The following is a 13,700-nucleotide window of genomic DNA, read 5'->3' on the forward strand; positions in this document are numbered from 1 at the left end:
AAATTCAGCAGGGATGTTGAATTTTTTTGTGTGTGTCTGTGTGTGTGTGATTGCATTTGTGCAGGTGTGTGTATGTGCGTGCATGCGTATGTCCGTGCATGCATATGTGTATGCGTGTGTGTGTTCAGACATGCCTGTATGTGTGTGTGTGTGTGTGTGTGTGTGTCTGTGTGTGTGTGTGTGTGTGCATGTGAGCGTGTGTGTGCATGTTACCGTTTGTGTGTGTGTGTGTGTGTGTGTTTGTGTGTGCATGTGAACGTGTGTGCATGTGAACGTGTGTGCATGTGAGTGTGTGTGTATATATATGTGTGTGTGTGTGAGTGTGTTAGTTGGTGCCCATAGTACTGAATAGGTATCACGGCGGGGTGAATGAGCCGCTGTGTTAGAATGGTGTCTGTGACAGTGGTGGATGATGCTACAGTTCAGCCCCGGGTCAAAGGTTTGTCTGTGGGCCAAGCGGAGGCAGCTGGGCGCGGGGCACCGAGGTCAGCCTCAGTGATGGTAATGAGATATAGAGGAGGGAGGAGGGACAAAGGGACGGCAGCATAAAGAGGGCACTGAAGGGGTACTAGTGGTGTTGGTGGCGGCGGTGTCCATGGGGGTGAGTCCCACTTTCACTCATCCTTAATGATTTTACTGTTGGGTTCATTCTACTGTTCTGATTTATGATTATTGTCTTATTATAGCGCCGCCGTTGTCCTGGCTTCAATGGAGGCCGCAGGTGACGGTGCCCGCGGCGCGGCTGAATGGCCCTGCTGCGTCAGGGAGTTATGGGGCTCGTCGCTGGGCTTTGGTGTCCGCCGTTATAAAACTAAACAACACAAGAAAAACCTCCACCGTGGATCCTGAGAACGAGCCAGACAGACGTGACACACATCCCTAAAGAGCAGCTTTTTTTCTCCCCTCTGGCAGGAAGTCTTTAGATTCCAGGCTGTTTTGTGAGTCGATGGGACAGAAGGAGACAGAAAGCACATGGAGACGCACGGTGAAAGAGACCTGGACTAGAATAGCCTAGAATAGGATAGAGTGAGCCAAAATACAGCCCCCCACCCCCAGGACCCCCCCTGTCTTCCAGCCTGGACAGCTTCTTCTTTTTCTTCTCCCCCCCCATTCTCTTCTTCTTAATATTCTTCTTCCTCTTCTTCTTCTTCATCTTCTCCTACATCTTCTTGTTCTTCTTGTTCTTCTTGTTCTTCTTCGTCTTCTTCTTCTTTGTCAGGTATCCAGGTAGCCATTACCTGCGGCCCTCTGAGGAGATGGAACCAAAGTAGGCGGCGGGGCGGGGGGGGGGGGGGGGGGGGGTGCACCATCAGAAGGGGGAGGGAGGAGGATGGGGAGACGGCAGCAATCATTTCTGTCATAAATCAGGGCCCATTCAAAAGGCTGCATGGGTGTCTGGTGACACGGCGGACGGAGCCCTAACAAAGAGCCTGGTGCCATGAGAGAGAAGCGGCACAAGCAGTGTGAGCGGTTCTCAAGCTATTCCATACAATTGCGTGGGTGATGGTTGCTGTGTGCCGGACACCATGAGAAGCACTCAGTCAGGGCGGGGTGGGCTGATCCAGAATGCGAAGTACACCCTGGAAGAGATCTGTGTGGGAGACAGTGTCACACATGATAGTTGACCGCACTTTTCATTCATTCTGACTTAATGTATACGTGCTAGATGGATGGGACAACAATGGATCATCGGAGATGGCAGGAGTTTACTGAGGACAAAAAGTCAATGCGGAGCACATTGTAGCTTGAGGTGCCTTCCTACCATCTATTATTCCCACAGGCAGCTCAGTGCTCGCTTCCCTTTAGCAGGTGGAAAAGTTTGCTGCAGGTGGCAGACATTCAAAACACACAACTGTGGGACAAGTCAGACATCGAACACAGCCTCACGCGTGCATCCTTGGCCTCACTTGCACCTACACAATGTTCCGACAGGCACAATGAACAACACTATTTTGAACATGCTGGAAGGTACTGAGGTTCAGTGTGACGCCACCATGTTTCTGCTGTATGAGTCAGACGCAGATCTGTCTGGAGATACCAGATGCCTTCTTCTTCTCCTCGAGTCTGGTGGATATTTTTAAATGAGCTTGATGCCACAAATTGGAGGATTCTGTCTGGTAGGAAAAGTGCCAAGGTCGCCCCCCTAGGGTCTATGAACAGTGTTGCACAGAGAGGCCAGTCATCCTGGTGTAATCATGAATCTAACAAAATAACAGTAAATGGGAGAAAGAGGATAGGTCATCTGTTTGTATGTCTTGAAAATTATTTATAATGGTGTGTCAAATTAAATATATCAACTTAATCAATCAGGTTATATAATGATTGGATGATTTGACACTTTGCAACACTGGATATTAACGCATAATTGTCCAGCTTGAAAAAGAGAGGCTGCATCCATAGAAACAGGCTGTTTCCTCTGCACTTTGTGCTGTTCAAACAAACAGGTTTCTCTGCGGCCCATGAAAAGCATGTGCCCACAAAAGTAACACAAGTGAGTGAAAGTGAAACAGTTTCTGCAAATAGGAAAGGTTAGATGTACATTGCAGTGTAAGAACACCTAGATCCCTCCTTTCACAAGCGGCCTCAAAGCAGTCAGGCAGGTTTCCTGTAATTACATGAAAAATGGCTTGAGTCCCTTTCGGGGGTGTTAGACATATCTGAGGAGATGGAACAAAGAGGGACTGGAAAGAGGGGAAGCCGGGAAAGTAAGATAGGAAGGAAGGAAGGAAGGAAGGAAGAAGGAAGGAAGGAAGGAAGGAAGGAAGGAAGAAAGGAAGAAAGGAAGGAGGAAGAAAGGAAGGAGGGAAGGAAACAAAGAAAACAAAGGAGAGGAAGGAAAGAAATTAAGGAAGGTAGGAGGAAGAAAGGAAGGAGGGAAGGAAGGAAGGAAACAAAGGGGAGGAAGGAAGTAGGAAAGGAGGGAAGGAATGAAGGAAGGAAACAAAGGGGAGGAAGGGAAGAAGGGAAGGAAGGAAGAAGTCAAGCGTGGTGAAGAAGGAAGAAACACAGTTTTTCATTGTTCTAATAAAGCTTTAGCCTATCAATCCAACTAAATGAGAATAGCTCATAACTCAGCTAATCAATTCAGCTTTTGAATTGAGTAGCGTCGTTTGAATCCCAACGTCAAAAGCAGGAAAGATGAGTCGCGTAGTAAAACAGGCCTAGCGTGTTGATCTTGAGCCCCCCCCCCCCCCCCCCCCCCCCCCCCCCTCCACTCCTCTAATAATATATCACAGTAAAGCTGTGCTGAGGGCTGTCTGGGGCGCTCCGCATGCAGCACCAGTAGCCAGCCAGATGCTTCTGTATCAACACCTCCTTTATCACCCGATGAGAGTCCTCCTGCCAACTCTGACACTAATTCCACCTGAGAGGTCCACACTGACAGAGGTATCATCCCGCCGTGGAGGCATGCGGCTGACCGAGCTGCTCTCTACTCCAGTCCCTCACTTTTATTATCAAACAGCGCTTTAGCATTCTGCCCCGTGTGCGCGCTTATCAATCGTAAAAAAAAAAAGAAAGAAAGTAAAAAAGAGAACATTCCTGAGTTGTGTGGTGGCCTGCACATCCCGACGCGCTATGAAGGAGCTGTGTGGATGGCAGGTTAATCCACTAAATGAACACATTGTGGCTTCTTCAAAAAGAAGCCACAATGATTTGACCTTACATCGCCACATGCGTGTCGGTGAAACGAAGGAAAGCAGCCGCCAGCACATCCCTCTGACTCCTCTGGCTTAGGTAAACCCAGGCTGTTATGCTTACGGAGCCCTGTGTTATACACACAAGGGTTGTGTACAATCTGATAATTAACCAATGCGGAGACAGCGTCTTGCAGACATAATGGTATTTTGTTTCCACAGACGCCAACACTAATGTTTTATAATTTGTTATACATATCACATGCCAGTTGTTATCTGTTCCACATAACTGCAATAACTGCGATTCCTGCCAGTTTTAGATTTGCCCAGTCTGGTCTTTACGTGTGTGTGTGTGTGTGTGTGTGAGAGAGATTGATTATTGTCAATTTAAAATATTCTGTATTTTAACCCATCCCAATGTGATATAGATCACCCTTAAGGTCACCCTTCTTTAAGTGGTATGCATGCGTATATAAATGTATGTGAAAAAAATGTGTGTCTCTCTCTCTCTCTCTCTCTCTCTTTCTCTCTCTCTCTCTCTCTCTCTCTCTCTCTCTCTCTCTCTCTCTCTCTCTCTCTCTCTCTCTGTATTCCTGCGTTGAGGAACGTGCCGCTGCAGAGTCTGGACCCCATAACCACTGCAGATCAAGGAAAGGCAATATGTCTTCAGAAATAACAAACACTTGAAGCTATACTCTTCACCGGTGGTGACATTGTTTTATCCCAGGACAAGCCTCAACCGTTCATCATAATACCCCTGCTTGCTTTGCTCACCCACAGAACATGAATTACCCACACTCAAATCCTCTCAGAGGAAGACGGCATGCATTCCACAGGTTGGGTGGACTGATCAGTGACAGTGACTACTAGTCCTTTACCCCCATCACGGGAACTAGGATTGTTCACAACATCCTTTCCTAAGGCCTCGGCGAGGGCGCTGTTGATGCCGCTCCCTCTGGGAATATTATGATTTGTTTTGTGTGGAGGTTCATGCCGGTGACCTGATATTACGGATGGATGTCAGCTCCGGATTGTTCTCTCCTTTTGTTCTCCTTTTAGTTTAAATTCTATGTTGGATCGACTGGGTATTAGTGTTTCGCTGTGTCGTTTTTTTTCAAAATGCGTGTTTACATTTGGAAAACGCCACGGTAACGGCGGTGGGCCTTCCTCCGTCACACGTCGCCCCTGGGAGGAAGACGAGGGAGCCCAGGCAGATTAAAACACGCAATACTATTAAAAAAAGAAAGTTCCAGGTCCCGGTTCGCAGCGTTAATCTCTCGCGCTGCTGTTTGATCAGAGGGCGACGCCGCGACAACACAAACACTGGCACCATACTCCCAGCTCCCAGAAACCCCTGCACGCTCGCCACCGGGCCGGGCCTGCGTCTCCTCTCCCATCCCTTTGAGTCATCGGCTCCTGTGGGAACAAGTCCGGAGATAGCCTATTCAGGAAGCCCATATTAGAGTCAATGAGGCAGAGTCGGACGGAAAAATACACAATAAGAAACCCGGGGGGAGAAAACAGGGCCCGCAGGTAGCTGCAGTCACTTAAATAACCAGCACCTCGTGGGCTTCCATAGGAGAAGGCGGAAAGGGCACACTGTCAGTAAGGAAATGCACCCGCAACATCGCGAGTTATTGCAATGAACACATAACTCAGCAGCCAGGTTAAGTAGGGGCTTTCACAGATGACAGATCTGTCAGGCTGACGCAGACACAGTCCTGTGTTGGCTTCAGACATTTCAGAGGTGTGTGTGTGTGTGTGTGGGGGTACGTGTTTCCACGTGCATGCGTGTGTGTGCATGTGTGTGTTTGTGCATATGTGTGTGTACGTGTGTATTCCTCTGTGTGTGTGTGTGTGTGTGTGTGTGTGTGTGTGTTTGTGTGTGTGTCTACCCTGGGAGTTCGAAACAGCATGTCCCCGTGCTAACATTACCGCACACACACTGATAAGAAAATAAACGAGCCCAAATGGTGAAAAGCCAACTGCTCTGAAGCCGATCCAGCTGGATTAGCAGGGTTACACATCATCCAAGAGACGCTTTTTAAGGACTCCTGGGGCCACGGAAAAACCTACCGTAGTACCAACCCACCTTCCATCACCTGCAGCTTTATAAATCACTTGCACTTCAGGACTTGAGTACTTCCTGTGTGAGTGATACAATTGAACACATACTAACAAATACTAAACCATTTTGATACTGTATACCCAAACATTTTAAATATATTTAATCTAGCGTAACTGCCACAGTAAAATATAAACTCGAACAAATACTATACCATTTTTACTTACTGTACTGTATACTGTAAACCCCGAAATGTAAAAAGTATTTTGACATCTTCCATTGTATCTTGCATAACTGTCACTGTGTTGTGTAACCCGTTTCAAAGTGTGAGGACTCAAAAGAGAATCAGAGAGACGCGTTGGTTTGTGTGCGGCGCTGATGCATCACGAGGAGAATGCGGTTGTACTAAAGGGCAAAAGGGGTTAAAGGCGGTCTGGAGGGGTCTGAGTTCCTTTCCACTCTGTGTGTGTTGGGTTGTGATGCGTTTGACTACAACACAATCAGGTGTTTTCAGGCTTTACAGGAGATATGCATCTCCAGGCTCTGGCCACGGTACAAGGCCTTATTTCCATGGAGACAGCTGGCTCTGATACATACCGTGCATGTGTGTTTGTGTGTGTGTCTGTGTGTGTGTGCGCCTGCGTGTGCAAGAGTGTGAGTGTGAGTTTGTGTGTGCTTGTGTTTGTGTGTAGATCAGACCTATAACTATACTATAACCTTACTACACACATTATGGACACACTATTTTATTTGAGCACATACCTATTGTGGAAGACGTTGCATCATCAGTTCATTCATCAGGTTTTGAGCCAAGCAGGAAGAAATGCATTTTTGTTCCTGTTAGTTCCGCCTTATCTTGCCCAAGAACATATTTTAGGAGTGGAAAAAAAGCACACCCCTTCCGTACAATATGATGAACTTGGTTGATTAAATTGAGTGTAATGCCTATATCATACATCATACACTATAAGGCATAGTATCACAACCATGAAATACAAAGGGAATATAAGTGTAGCTAGACCAATCTGATGGGAGCTTTGGAAAGAAATCAGTGTATTTTTTCAGTTTTTTCATGGTGTTTTGCATCTTTTTGGATTAGCCAAATACAAACTGTCAACTTTGACGTCTCAAATCAATTTAGTTGTCGGATCTCAGCTTTTTAGTTAGCTATAGAAACGTGGCTCTCCAGAAAACCCTTTCTTTCAGTCCTCACCCTCGTCCTTTATAGTTGAACCTCTCCTTTTATTAAGGCCATAACTAAGAAAGACACCTACGCCCACGCCCACGTCTGATGGATCCCTGGGGCTGCCGGCTTCTCAGAAACACAGACAAAGCGAGACTTTACCCAGATAAAACCACCGATACCATCCTAAGATCGGGATCATTCTCTCTCTCATTAAGGCCTCTTAACTCAGATCTATTTTTTGGTTCAAACCGTGCGATTCATCATCCGTCGCAATTACGGGTTCAGAAGAAGGGGGGGGGGGGATTTCAAAACAGACAATTATAACGCATCATGTTGATCACGATAATTGGAATATCTGGTGTGCACACCTGCAATCAGGAGGGTTTTACTGCTCTTAGTGACGGATCAATGGTGACATCACTAAATGAGTAAACACCACCGATGACAAAGGTTGAAAGGGCCTTAACCTTTTAATAGTTGCCTTTGACGGAGACACACAACAACGAATTAAAGGCAATTAGAAAATAGGTGTTTTCAAATAGAAGAGGGCTGGTAGACAAGACATCAAGTCTGTGCATTCTCTACATACCACCGTGTTTTTTATAGACATATACAGGCATATGGTAAGCGTGTATCCATACATACGGCATACACTCTCTACAGCAGTGGTCCCCAACCCCCGGGCCCCGGACCGGTACCGGTCCGTGGGTCGTTAAGTACCGGGCCGCACAGAAAGAATAAATAACTTTCATTATTTCCGTTTTATTTATTATTCGAGTCTGAACAATCTTTTATTTTGAAAAATTCTCCGAATTCTCCCCGTTACATCCGTCTATGACTCACTCATTCTCCCAGCTGGTGCACGATCACCTGTCTTCGCTTTCAAAAGAGTTCGAGCGCTACTTCCCAACCGCAAAAGACCCACGAACTGAAAAGGAATGGATCCGCGACCCATTTGTCAACAAACCGGGCGAATCCAGCATGTCCGCGCAAGAAGAAGATCAGCTGCTGGAGATCGCAAATGACGGCGGCCTGAAAAGGATGTTCGAGACATCAACTCTGCCGGTATTCTGGATAAAAGTCATGGCAGAATACCCCGAGATTGCCACAGCAGCTCTGAAAACCCTGTTGCCATTTCCGACATCATATCTGTGTGAAGCGGGGTTTTCTGCAGTCACAGCAACCAAAACAAAATCACGAAATAGACTGGACATAAGCAACACACTCCGGGTGTCTTTGTCTCCCATCACCCCGAGATGGGACCGTCTCATTGCAGAGAAACAAGCTCAGGGCTCTCATTAATTTAGCGTTATGGTGAGTTGTATTTTTCATGAACTTCATATGTTTTATGTTGTATTTTGAAGGTATGTTTAAGTGTTACCAAAGCGACCAGAGAGCGCGAGGCAGAGAGGTTGTTATTGTTATTATTATGTTATTATTGTTGTTGGTGGATGTCAGGAGGACGCAAAAAAAAAAAAAAAGTCAGGAGGACGCTGCTAATAAAGTTACATACAAGTACACAGTGGATTCAGGCTTTTTATTATTATATTTACAAAATACCATGGTCTTGTCATTTTATTTTGTTGTATTTATCCGCCACACCTTAAAGGCCGGTCCGTGAAAATTTGTCTGACATTAAGCCGGTCCGTGGCGCAAAAAAGGTTGGGGACCGCTGCTCTACAGTACACATGTGTGTGCATTGATATAGCATAAACGGCGGTCCTTTTCAGAGTGGCGGTCGTTTGATCCCGTCTGGAGAGCGATCGTGTTCGCCGGCTGCAGGTCGAATGGCAGCACCTCACATTCAAAGGAGACAGTGCAGTGCACTCCAGGCCTTTTCCATAAACACAGGTGAATTATTTCTTCTCAATGCTTGATACCGACTGCCATTTTTCTTCCTGCAAAGCGCCGGGGGCACATGTCCACATCAATGAGCTCCTTGTGCTGTCTCGGGTTTGTGTGCTTTTCCTTTTTTCTCCCCCTTTTTCATAATTGCGTCGAACAACAAAGCCTCCAAGGAAATCAAAGAGGAATCTTCCATCGTGGAATAATGCGCCTGGTGTTGGATCATGGCTGGTGTGTGCTCTGCTGACGTTAAAGTACAGCTCGCCGTTTGACCCCGTGTCCGTGATATTGAAAGTAAAACGTATGCAACGCCTGTTGTGTACGCCGCTGCTCGTTGGCACTGTAAATGAGGGAAACCTCAATGTCTCTCGAGTGAAGATAAAGGTAAGTAGTGTATAAATACGTACAGGGGCTGTGTTTGATGAGGCAAAGACGTAAAGAGGAAAATCTGTCAGCACCGAGATGTATAAAGGCATTTGCCCGAGGTGATTAATGATGAGAGAGAGAGAGACAGATAAAGAGAGTGAGAGGGAGAGAGAGATAGAGAGATGAAGAGAGGGAGTAAATGAGAGAGAGAATGGATGAGAGTGAATGAGTGTGAGAGATACAGTGGGCAGTAGGATGAGGACAAAAAAAAAAGTGAAATGGAGGGAGGGGGAAAGATGAAGAGGAAGAATAGGAGAAAGAGAGGGAGAGTGAGAGATGAAGAGGAAGAATAAGATAAATATAGGGAGGGAGAAAGATGAAGAGTAAGAATAAAAGAAAGGAAGGGAGAGAGGGGGAAAGATGAAGAGGAAGAATAAGAGAAAGAGAGGGAGGGAGAAAGATGATGAGGAAGAATAAGAGAAAAAGAAAGAGAGGGAGGGAGTCGGAGAGGGGGGAGAAAGATGAAGAGAAAGAATAAGAGAAAGAGGAAGGGAGAGAGAGAGGGAGGGAGAGATGAAGGGTGGGAGGGGTATCGACCCCGCCCATTATCGCTGACAGGACCTACCTTGCTGTGCGCAGTTTTGTCTTTTAAGTGTTGTAGAGTGTGTCACCACGCGCTATCTCACCCATGGTAGGAAACTGACGTGTAAAAGTGTGTACACCTATGTTTGTGTGTGTGTGTGTGTGTGTGGCTATGTGTGTGTGTGTGTGTGTGTGTGTGTGTGTGTGTGTGTGTGTGTAGGGCACACATGCAGTGGATGTGAGTGAGTGCACAACAAAGCGTCTGAGTGGATGGAGTCGGGGCTGATGCGGCCGCATTCCAGGAGCTTTATGATGTGAAACAACAAAGAGGACCAAACAATGATCGCATTCATCACATGTCATTTTCTCCCACTTTTATCTCAGGAATTTCGTCTTTTTCTTCTTCCCCTTTATCATAAAACTCTTAATAGGTCCGCAGTTAGACGCTGCTTAGAAGTCTGCGATGAGAAAGCTTGACCCCCGTTCTCCCTGTCAAACACACGGCCGAACAGAGGAGCTGCTCCCAGCTGGGTTTGAGCTGTGTTGCTGCTTACCTTCCTCGTAGCCATAGCGACTCACAACGATGGTCACGTGTATGCTCAGAAAGTATAGCTTGGAAATGTGTTTAATGGGTAGTATGCTTGAAATCCGAAAAGGAACGTCACTTTGATCTCGATGTAGTCATTTAGTGGCCGCTTTCATCCAGAGTGAGTTCCGGTGAGGTGGAGAACAAGCAAAGCATTTTATTACGGTTAGAGCTCAGAGAGAAAGACGAAACTACTTCCCAGCAACAATATATATAGACTCACAAATCGGATTTGAGATTAATAATCTAAGGTCTGATAGCAGACGACCGAGCGAACATTTTAATTTCTTTCTCTTAATACTTTCGACTAATCATGTTGCTGGAGGCAGAGATCTGTAATCATGAATTGGTGAAGACCAATTTGGCCGGCCAGCCCTTCCACTGAGGAGGTCATCCCTGCCAACGGTTTGTGCTCTGGTCCCTGGGGGTCCAACGGAGTAGCAGACGAGTGCTGCATGCATGACCAGTAGACCAAAGTCTTTATGGTTCCTGTCAAGGTCAGATCTGTGAGGTGGACACTGATAAGACTAAGAATGAACGTATGAGGAAGAAAACTGGGACTTTGCTAAGCTGGCGAGTAAGGAAACACAGGGTTTCTACAGGGTAGAAAGAGAGTGTGTGAGAAAGAGGGAGAGGGAGAGAGAGAGAGAGAGAGAGAGAGAGAGAGAGAGAGAGAGAAAGATGTCATGTCTGCATGAAGTACATTCAGGGGAGTGATTGCGTGCATGTGTATTTTCTAACTGCCCATTATATTCTCTTTTGTGAAGCCATCACAAGGTACAAAGCCAACGTTGACCTCATTCCCAAAGCCCTCAGTTAAAGAGTCACCTGATGTTATCACCAGGTACGCGTCAGACGTGAATACGGCCCCCGTGAAGTGTTCAGGGGCAGCGTTCTATCGCAGCCGTGCTGAGACGCTGCGTCAACAACATGGCGTCGGTTCGCTCCGTCACAGACCACGCTTAATTTATCACACCACAGAATCTCAGCTCACACACTGAGACCCTGCGAGGGTGGAGGCGTAAACATGCACCTGAGCAGCTCCCTAGGCAAAACCCTCAACGTTCCTGTGAAGACTCGGGAAATTTCCCCACTCGCTCCCTTCGCTGTGATAAGACCATTATCTGGGTGTGGAGCATCTGACTCATAAAAGTGTGCATCAGTGACAAGTAAGACAATTAGAGTGAAATAACAACACATCAAGCTGTCGTTAGAGAAAACATCTCTTGGAGCACATTGTGTAAGAGGGGGTTAGCGGTGACATGATTTATGCTGATTGCCGCTTGTGTTTATGAATAAGCATATGGAGTCTCTGTCAGCGAGGGAGGGTAGCTCGCTCAGTGCAGCATGCAAGGTGGTGAGCACCGCAGAGACGCACAGGCACGGGTCTCTGGATGGAAACACCACCCTGTGACTCAGGTGTTGGGGTTCTACCGCAGCCGGCATAGGGGGGAAGACGGTCTGGCATCTGTAGTCTGTCTGCCATTTAAAACCTTCTGATTTTTCGTCTCTTTTTGTTCAGGTTGCTGGATGTTGAGGCTGTAGCTCATCTATACCAGCAGACTGCTGGTGTGAAGGGCATGGAGTGGATTGGAGTCTTCTGATGTTGTTTGAAGCCTCAGCACACGTTTTGATCGTCTCCCATGTAAACCGAGTAAAATGTGGTCTTCAAGAGAATTTAGCACAAGTGCCTCTACACTAAAGACATTTTTTGGTGAAGAACATTTTTCAAAGTTTTTCAACTTTTTTTTTGGAACGAGAACATAGGCTTTTCTCTTGCTGCCGCAGGGGCGCACAGATGAAGCGAGAAATAGTTAGACTGCGGTCACATTGGTATGCAGACAGCCATGAAAAGCAGTGCAGTGCCTGTTGCATCTTGCAAATTCATTTGCTGAATATTGTGAAATTTAACCACTTAAATAAGAGAAGACTCTTTGGTGGAAGTCACAAGGAAAGGAATCGATGGTTAAGGTACAGTCAGGTGATTACAGAGGGGACAACAATGGTGTGTTCATATTAAACCTTTTTTTAAGCGCCGTTAATCAAGTACCATATTTTGTTAATAATAATAATAATCTTCCTAAACTTCTTAAACAATATGTGGAAGAAATTAAATCACAATTTAAGACTGTAGATCATTGATTTTAGGCTATAGGATATGTGTGTGTGTGTGTGTGTGTGTGTGTGTGTGTGTGTGTGTGTGTGTGTACACGCAGGGGTGTGTGTGTGTGTGTGTGTGTGTGTGTGTGTGTGTGTGTGTGTACATGCAGGGGTGTGTGTGTGTCTGGTTGGTCAGAGGACCAAGGTTGCCAAGGTGTCAACAAGCCATTCTGTCTCCACTAAATCTTCCAAGCCAGGGAGCTTTAGAGAGGAGCTCCTCCAGGAAAAGGCCTCTCTGGTGGGGGAGAGCGTCTCCAACATGCACCCAGCCTGGTTCTACATCTGCTGGCACCACATACACTACACCCAAGCCTAGAAGGCATTTCAGAATATCCCTTAATGTACCACATAACCCGTTTTGATTGGTTAGACTATAGGTCTATACAAGAATAATGAAGTATGAGCTCAGTGTCTGTGCTACTGAAATGATAGCATGATAGCACCCTTCCTGGAGCTCAGGCACCCTGAAGTGACAGGCGGCCTCACATACCTTCCTTGATTCTCCTCCCGGGCAAATACCTGTGTTTTACTCCTTCGCTCACTCCTTCGCTATCTCTATCTCCACATATCTATCGATCTGGCTCTCCAAGCTGCCAAGTGACAGCCGCCCGCCATCCACTAATATTTACATTTTTCGGAATCAGTTCCACCCATCGATTCCTGTTGTTGACATGTAGTGGTGCGGTGGAGACTGGGACGGTCGCTTTACCCCCCCCCCCCCCCCTCCTGTAATTAAGGTATGGCATCATGGAAAATTCCCACGTCTGTTTTTTTTTTGTCGTCAGACGCCCCTGAGATATAAAATGCTGTATGCATTGCAAGCGACACGAAACGGCTATGTGGCGATTCCTCAAAAGAAAAGAGGACCGTTATACACACAGACCAATACACTTCCCCCAGTAATCCCTCAGGACCTCATGATCCAACCAATCAAAGGCTTAGGCCGGCTCTGTGTACCTGCTGTGCCCGGACACTTGCTGCTGTACCTGGGAATGGGGAGCAGCTAGTTAGCCTCAGCCCTGATCTAATGATGCATACTTCCCTCTGTTTATGGCAGCCAGCGAAGAGGGAACGCTAGCCTGTGCTTGTCTGCCTCTGAGAATGCCCATTAACACTCTTTCCCCCTGAGGTGGTGACCACCTGAGCTATCAAAGTCAAGCGTGTCTGCAACACCAACACCTCAACTCCCACCTTGCACCCACCCACCCACCCAGCCAGCCCAACCCCCCCCCCCCCCCACAACCACCCGCCCACCCCCCGCCCCCACCTCCCTCC

General features: G+C 46.9%; 1 protein-coding gene across 1 annotated transcript in view; it reads right to left on the reverse strand.

Moving 5' to 3' along the window:
* Positions 1-1,541: 1,541 nt before the first annotated feature.
* The window catches only part of LOC311359812 (fibulin-2-like), a gene marked incomplete at its 3' end in the record, with an annotated part of 34,983 nt that continues 22,824 nt past the window's right edge, over positions 1,542-13,700 (reverse strand). The window contains 1 exon segment of the mRNA XM_084479846.1: positions 1,542-1,591. Coding sequence (XP_084335972.1) covers positions 1,542-1,591 — 50 coding nt within the window.

The sequence above is a fragment of the Micromesistius poutassou genome (assembly GCF_964030765.1).
Source record: "Micromesistius poutassou genome assembly, chromosome: 15".
In the NCBI taxonomy this organism is placed as follows: Eukaryota; Metazoa; Chordata; class Actinopteri; order Gadiformes; family Gadidae; genus Micromesistius; species Micromesistius poutassou.